This window comes from Rattus rattus, chromosome 12 (assembly GCF_011064425.1).
Source record: "Rattus rattus isolate New Zealand chromosome 12, Rrattus_CSIRO_v1, whole genome shotgun sequence".
Taxonomy (NCBI): Eukaryota; Metazoa; Chordata; class Mammalia; order Rodentia; family Muridae; genus Rattus; species Rattus rattus.
The window spans coordinates 66996591-67004726 of record NC_046165.1 but is presented as its reverse complement, the minus strand read 5'-3'; the positions used below and the strand labels follow the sequence as shown (position 1 = coordinate 67004726).

Here is an 8136-nt window from a genome sequence, read left to right as displayed (position 1 = left end):
CGCAGAAGACTTTTCTCGCGAGAGCGGAAGTCTCGCACGAGGAACTCTGCAAGTCCCGGAAGCAGCGCGCGTGCGCCGCCGCGTGGGTCAGTGTACGCGGAACTCTAAGGGAACCTCTCCGTGGTCAGTTCGTACGCGAGGTGGGTTTTCGGGGAGGTCCCCTCTTTCCCAGGAGTGTAGTCGGCTCCTGGTCACTCACTTCCGGCGAGAAGCCGAGCGTGCTCTGGATTCGGTCCTGTGGCCGCGGAACGTGGGCGTCAGCTTGGCTCGCCCGTTGCTCCCTTCGGTGTTCTGGGGCTCAGCGTCCGCGGCTTTCGTGTCCTTCCCTCAGGACGCACCATGTTCCTCACCGCTGTCCTCCTCCGCGGCCGCATTCCGGGCAGGCAGTGGATCGGGAAGCACAGGCGGCCGCGGACCGTGTCTTTCCAAGCGAAGGAGAATATGATCCGTCGCCTGGAGGTGGAGGCCGAGAACCACTACTGGCTGAGCATGCCCTACATGACAGCGGAGCAGTAGTACGGCCACGCCGCGGAGCGAAGGGCCCAGGCTTTTGAGGCCATCAAGGCAGCAGCCACCTCCAAGTTCCCTAAGCATAGATACATTGCAGACCAGCTAGACCATCTCAACATCTCGAAGAAATGGTCCTAACCCAGAATCGACACCCTTCAAGATCATGGATAATAGACTGCTCTGTCCTTATTTGGTCCTGGAGCTGAGAAAATGTAATTTATGTACCAGTGTGACCCCATCGACCAGTATCTTATTAAAGCAAACCTGATTAATAGTTGTCTCCTATGGAATACTTGGTACCCTACCTAGGCGTTTGTTTCATGCCTGTAATCCCAACATTAAGAGGTAGAGGCAGGAAAATCTTTGCTGGTGTACTTTGTAAGACCTAGACTCAAAGCCAGAAGAGAATAGTTGAGGTTCTAACGTTGCTACATGTACATAATTGGTCTATTTTCAGTTTTTTTTTTTTTTTCCTGGCTTCAAACTTGCAGCAGTCCTGGCTGTGTCTAGCTGCTGGAATTACAGGCAGGGCTCTCTGCCCTTCTGTAAATGTGGGGTTTTTTTCTTTGTCTATGTAGCCATGGGACTTGCTGTGTAGACTAGACTGGTCCTGAGCTCAGAGATCTACTGGCCTCTGCCTCCCACGTGCTGGGATTTAAAGGCAAGTGTCACCAAACCCCGCGTTTTTTATTTTTAAATATGGCTGTAAAACTAGAAACTGATGAGTCTTTTAAGTCTGAAGTACTTGGCTAGAGCTTTGTTGTACAAGAGGTGTTTTCTGTCTAGAATAGCCATTCTCAACCTGTTGGGCATGACCCCTTGTGGTTATAGAACCCTTTTACAGGGTTTAATATCAGATATTTATATTATAGCAGCAAAATTAGTTATGAAGTAACAAAATAATTTTGTGGTTGGGGTCACCGCAACAGGAGGAATGGTATTAAAGAGTGTAAGGAAGGTTGAGAACCACTGCTCTAGAATAGAGCCATAGAGCCTGCCTTTGACTCCCAGCATTCTATAGGTGGAGATAGGATCAGAAGTGCAAAGTCAGCTTCCATGCAAATTTGAGGCCAGCCTGACATACCTGAGACCACTTCTCAAATGAAAGAGTATTTTCCTGTAGAATGTAGATTCTGTGAGTGGACATGTGACGTAAAAATGGTTATTAGAACTGTTAACAGGAAAATTTCTGTTTGTTTAGTCTGGTTTTTTTGAGTACATCTATATTGCCCACACTAGCCTGGAACGCCTGTCTATACTAAATGGATACAAACAGTGCAAGGGTGTTTTGTGTTTGTTTAAAACACCATTTTTTGTTTGTTTTTGAGACAGGTATTTTTCTGTGTAGTTGTGGCTGTTGTCAAACTCACTCTCTAGACCAGGCTGGCCTCAAACTCCTAGAGAACTGCTGCCTCTTGCCCACTGAGTGCTGCGATTAGAGGTGTGCACCACCATCAACTAGGCACACAACTTTTCTGAGACAGGTCTTGCTACACTACTGTTGTTGAACTTCTGGGCCAAATTGATCGCTCCTGACTGAGCATCTGGGTCTACAGGTGTAAGGCAAACTTGGGGTTTTTTTAATTTATTTTTAAGACAGGTCTCACTGTATAGTCTTGGTTGGCCTAGAGCTTGATATGTTCACCAGGCTGGCTTCAGATTTAGATGTCCACCTATCTCTGTCTCCCTAGTTAGAAGCTACCATGCCTAGTCCTTTTTAATATTTTGGATGGGAGATTTCATAGAAAGTTAGCAAAAAGAGGGAAAAAAGTTCAAGTCTATTGTAACTGTAACCAAGTAACATTTTTCTCACCACATCAAAACCTAGAAGTTGGCATGGTCTGTGGAGCTTTTTATATGAACCCCATGTTTATGTGTACAAGTCTAGTTGTCATATAATCATGGTTGCTATGCTATAGCGTCCTTCATTCTCTTTGTAGCAACCGGACTCCCCCACTATTGTTCATCTGTTTTTATTTGAAGGATCTGTAAGTAGAATTATATTGGCCTTTTAAAAATGCATAATGTAGTTTATTTCCTTTGCCATCTATTCTGGTGGTTACATATATTGTTCACTTCCTTTTTTCACTGTGTAGCTCAGGCTGCCCTTGAACTCAGGGATCCTCCTGCCTCTTCCGGTCAAGTACTAGGATTATAAACATGCACCACTATGCCTAGCAAGCTTGCTTGTTGACTGCATCGGTGTGTCATGGGTCTCTCTGGGCATCTACACAGATCTTCCTTAGACTTCTAATACACGCATGATAATATAGATATGCCTCCCATCTATTGATAATGGACATTTAATTTTTTTTCCTCCAACAAACCTTGCTGTCAAGCATGTCAGTATACATGTGTTCTCAATGACTGCAGTGTGTGGAACAGTCCTGTGGTACTGGGTAGTGGGTCCTGTGTACACCAACACTGTCAAAATGGTGTCCATCAATTACCAACTTATGAGGTACTACATATTGTTTATGGTAGCAAACTTAAACAGTGAAAGAAAGTCTATGATTCAGAGACTGCTGGGCACTCTGGTTCACATCTTTCCTTTTTTTTTTTTTCTTTTTTCTTTTTTTCGGAGCTGAGGACCGAACCCAGGGCCTTGTGCATGCTAGGCAAGCGCTCTACCACTGAGCTAAATCCCCAACCCCAAGGTTGTGTGTGCCAGTGCTTTTTTTTTTGGTCTTTTTTATTATTTTGTCTTTTTTTTTTTTTTTCCTTTTGGAGCTGGGGACCAACCCAGGGCCTTGCGCTTAGGCAAGCGCTCTACCACTGAGCTAAATCCCCAACCCCATCTTTCCTGATGGCAGCCAGCTCAGTGTTCTTACAGAGGGAATTATATGAGTCATCAGAAATGCTGAGAGCCAAGTATGCACTTGGACTGTTATTGGTCCCTTTGTTTATAACCACCCCCCCCACACACACCCACACCCATACACACACCTACCTGTAATTTGGCTTTTACAGTTTTCCTAAGCGTGCAGGAAAAGTGTGTGGTCAGTGAGGGCTATGAATGGCTCCCTTCACCATTCTGCTTACTATTTTCCTTTTTCCAACAGTATGGTATTTCCTTGGGCATGAGTCAACTACTTTTTCTCCTGAACCTACCCAATGGACAAAACAGACTTACTAGTTAAGTATTTTGCTTATGAAACACGTAGTCAACAGTACCAAAACTATGTAACAAAGGGCCCAGAGTAATCACTGCACTTGGAAGGGCAGGTTAGCGCTATAAACATGACGGAACAGCTTTTATTTTCTACTTATTCTCTCATGTATGACTTCTGGAATGCATTTCACCCCCCATCCCAATCTCTTCCCCCCAATCCACTCCTCCCTTTATTTCTCCTCAGAAAAGAGCAGGCCTTCCAGGTAGTGTAAGATAAGTGAAGTGTTTTTTTTTTTTTTTTTTTACCCAAGGGGGTTAATAGGATATAATCATTTAATTGCCCAGATACTGGGGTGCAGCTTTAAAATCTTGTTTTTTCTGTGTGGTTATTGGGGGCTCCCCGGATTTATTCAGTTTACATTTATATGAAAAATAATTCATTTTACAACTTGACACACAGGGAGCTCAATTGAATTGAAAACCATAGAGAAGATTCTCTTATGAAAAACTGAAAGGGACAGGCTGGGGAGATGATGGCTCATTCGTTAAGAGCATGCCCTGCTCTTACAGCAGACCTGAGATCATTCCTTAGTGCTCGTGCTGGGTGCTCACAGCCCCCCTAGTGTGCCAATTCCAAGGGATCCAATGGCCTTTTCTGGCCTCATGTGCACACATCCTCACCCACATGCTTACACATATTTAAAAATGAAGTGAGAATTTTTACAAATTGAAAGCAAAATAAGTTGTTTCTCAATTATAGGAGATAGTTGACTGTTAGGCATCCTTCATATACCTTCCGGGAAGACTTTGCAATCTCCCAGTGGCTCACAACAAACTGGACTTTGTATGATAATCTTTACTTAAAATATGATATGAGCAACATGAAATGATTGTGACACTATGTACTCTGTGATGGGGTCAATTTTTATGGGCATGTTTAGAGTAGAGGGACTGTGGTGGTTTGAATATGCTTGGCCCATGGGAAGTGGCACTATTTGTTAGTGTGGCCTTGTTGGAATAGGTGTGGCCTTGTTGGAGCACATGTCACTGTAGGTAAGCTTTGAGACTTCCTAGTGTTCAAGCTCTGCCTAGTGTGTGAGACCCTCCTCCTGACTGCCAGTGGAAGACAGTCTCAAGGCTGCCTTCAAATCAAGATGTAGAACTCTGTTTGCAGGCGCCATGCTTTGCTGCCATGATGGTAATGGACTGAACCTGTGAAACACCATCCATGTACCTCTATCTGGTCTCTTGGTTGCTCAGCATTGTGTTGGGGAAAGTCTCCTTGAAGTTTACTTCAACTTTCTACTTCAAACATTTCTGACTTTATAGATGATGGTGAACACAAGGACAGAGGGTGTGGGAGTCATCTGTACCTGCCTTTTGTTATCACAATAGTTATCGGATGTTTACGGTGAGTTGCATGTGGGAGTTCCTTTTGACATTAGTTCTGCTTTCTGGTGGAGCCCACATATGTTCAACTGTGTTTCTTCTTCTTGCTCTTCTTCCTGTGTCCTAAATATACTTTCCGAAAATTCCTACAGTGTGAAAATATTCTTGACCCATTATGAAGAACACTCAAGCAGAAGCCATGTGTGTTTACATGCCACCATTGCCATCCAAAGAGTACACATGGACAGACCCATGGCTCCAGCTGTATATATGTAGCAGAGGATGGCCTTGTTGGGCACCAATGGGAAAAGCCCCATTGTAGGGGAATGTCAGGGTTGGGGGGCAGGAAGGGGTGGATGGATGGGTGGGGGAACACCCTCATAGAAGCAGGGAGAAGGGGGATAGGTGGGAAACCGGGAAAAAGGATAACATTTGAAATGTAAATAAATTTTAAAAAATCCAATAAAAAATATAAAGGTACTTTATCTCCCAATTGTCAATGAAGCAAGTTTTAATACATAGATTCTAGAAGGAATTATTCCATTCCCTCATTACCTTCTACCATCCTTTCCACCCTGTAAAACTGGCATGAATGAATCCAAAAAGTGATATAAAATCACATGTACAAACTTTCTCATCTCTCTAGATTATAAAACTTGGTAATACTGGTGGTTGAACCTGGGGTGTCATGTTATGCAAGGGCTCTTCCAACTCAACTACATACCCTGCCTGAAGGGTAGAGGGCTTTTGATGGCTGTGGTGGTGGATGCCTTTATCTCAGAACTCAGGAGGTAGAGCAGGCAGAGCATTGGATTCCAGGCTAGCCTGGTCAACAAGGCTGTAGCTTCACAGTGAGCCCCCTCAACAACAAAGCCTGTGGGGGTGCAGCCCACAGGATTTAGACAAGGGCTGTGGGGTCTCCACCAGAGAAGACCTCTCAGAAAGGGTCAAGCGCACAGGAATTCTGTTAGCCAGCTGGTGATGCACTGGGCATCTGTTACTCAAGTGCAGTACTGAGCCTGTCTCAGGGTGAGCTTTTAAGTAAGAGAAAAGCCCCATACTTCAGCTAGCAATACAGCTAGGCGCAGGACTATGCAGGCCAAAAGATACGGTTAGCACATTTAAAGGCTCTCCCACAACTACAGACTGTGATTGGCTAATTCTTTGTTTTCTTCTGGCAGATTTTGCTGCCTCTGTGCTTGTTTCCAAGGCCTGATGGTACTTCCATCGTGGTGTCTGTTGTTACAGGTTCATCACGTAGCCTAAGCTGACCTACAAATAGTTGTTGTCCTCCAGTGCCAGAATTATAGGTTTTCAAACTGTACTTCCAGCACACATCCAACATCTCCCGACTTTGAAAGGGCTGCATGACACAGGCCATCACTTTCATTTGAAAAGGCTGAAGCCAGGGGTGGTGCACACTCAATCCCAGCACTTGGGAAAAGCAGATGCATCAGTGAGTTCAAGGCCAGCCTGGTCTACTGAGTGAGCTCCAGGACGGCCAGAGCTAGTTGTCTGCTTGCTTACCATGTAGAACAGAAAAAAGACAAAAACAAACAAGCCAACGGTGGAGGCAAAGTTGGCAGTAGCTAGTTCACTCATGTCCAGGCTCACTCAGAGCTGACAAATCTCCCTAATGCATGGTTTCTACTTCCAGTGGCCAAATGAAATGAGATGGAGAGCAAGGTTTTGGGGTTAGGTTCTTCTCCTTGAGAGTCTCATTGTATGGCTCAACATGAATGTGAATGGCTCAATCCTGCATCAACTTCCCAAGTGCTGGGATTACAGTTGTGAGCCACCACTTTTCTCTGTGTCGATATCCCAGGGCTCACTGCAGTCCTGGGTCCCCTCACTGGCCCCCCAGCACTGTGTCACCTCAGACCTTACTACAGTCATGTGTTTGCACATGCACAGGCTACTGTGCACATTTGGCTTCCTGGAACCAAACCCAGGACTTCAGGTTGCTTTTTGGCCTACAAGTTTTAAAGTAACTGAAAGCCTTGAAGAATGTGTGTGCTACGTGAAAAAGGCAGTGTCTCCTCACACAGGTAGCACGATGGTCTAGCATCCTGTAGCACGATGGTCTAGCATCCTGTCACCACTGATGCAGACTAAGGGCAAATTTTCTTCTTGAAAACCAACGCAGGCACCTGGTAGGAGAGTATAAAAAGACAAACGCTGAAGTGGCAGCTCTCAACTCCAAGCAGCTCTTAGGGGTCGGTCATGTGTGTTTTAGACACGCTACCACACATGCAAACAGCAGTGGAGTCAGACACAGAGCACTTCAGTCTTTGTTGCTTTGAACAGTAGGTTTTTTTTTTACTTGTAGGGGAAGACAATGCATTACCACAAATTATGAAGCTGAGTTTCACACATTTGGGGAAACTGCAGGGCTCAGCACATCCAGATCAAAATGAATAAGCCTTACCCTGGGAAAACCATCTTCGTGATCATGGTAAAAATCCTCTGTCAGATAAAGTACAAGTCCTTAAGATAAAGTGAATCAAAGGCCACTGCCAAACAAATGTGCTCTCTTGAGACTGCTAAAGGCACTAAAACATTAAACTCTGATCCTTTGCGATTATTTTAAATTGTGTGTGTGCGTGTGTGTGTGTGTGTGGGGGGGGGGTATACGCATGGATTGACGCCAGGTGTTAGGTTCCCCAGAGCTGGATCAGTCACCATTACAGGTGCTGGCAACTGACGTCTGGCCCCCTGGAAGAGCAGTAAGTGCTCTTAACCACAGAGCTCTCTCTCTATCCCCTGATTAATAGCTATCTACAGTTGACTGGAGCCAAGTAATAGCAGAGCAACATGCAAACAGTAATAGAAACTTAGCACTGTGGAGGTAGTAAGGGTGTCAGCCTGTGATGAAGGGAGGCCAAGCTACAGGATAAAGGATAAAGGGTGACTTAAAGATACAAAATATGGCCTGGGTCATTGAGCAGAAGCTGTTAGGGAGTTGGACAGTTGGCTGAGTGCTTCCCACTTTGAGAGGGACACTGGGTGTCTACCAACTGCCTTCAGAGCGTCCCCCATCCCCAATAAATCTTAAACAAAAATACAGAATGAAAAACCATTAGGAGAGAGTCATGAAGACAAGGTCAAAGAACTATTGAAATACC

The 8136-nt window shown here is 45.0% G+C and overlaps 1 protein-coding gene and 1 pseudogene across 1 annotated transcript; one reads left to right on the top strand and one right to left on the bottom strand.

The window, feature by feature from the left end:
• Positions 1–52: 52 nt before the first annotated feature.
• Mrpl57 (mitochondrial ribosomal protein L57) lies at positions 53–792 on the top strand. The gene is given in 2 exon segments (XM_032917575.1): positions 53–140; positions 332–792. A coding segment is annotated over 1 exon segment (309 nt). The 5' UTR covers positions 53–140; positions 332–339; the 3' UTR covers positions 649–792.
• A 6553-nt stretch (positions 793–7345) lies between these two features.
• LOC116914103 lies at positions 7346–7493 on the bottom strand (annotated as a pseudogene).
• Positions 7494–8136: the final 643 nt, after the last annotated feature.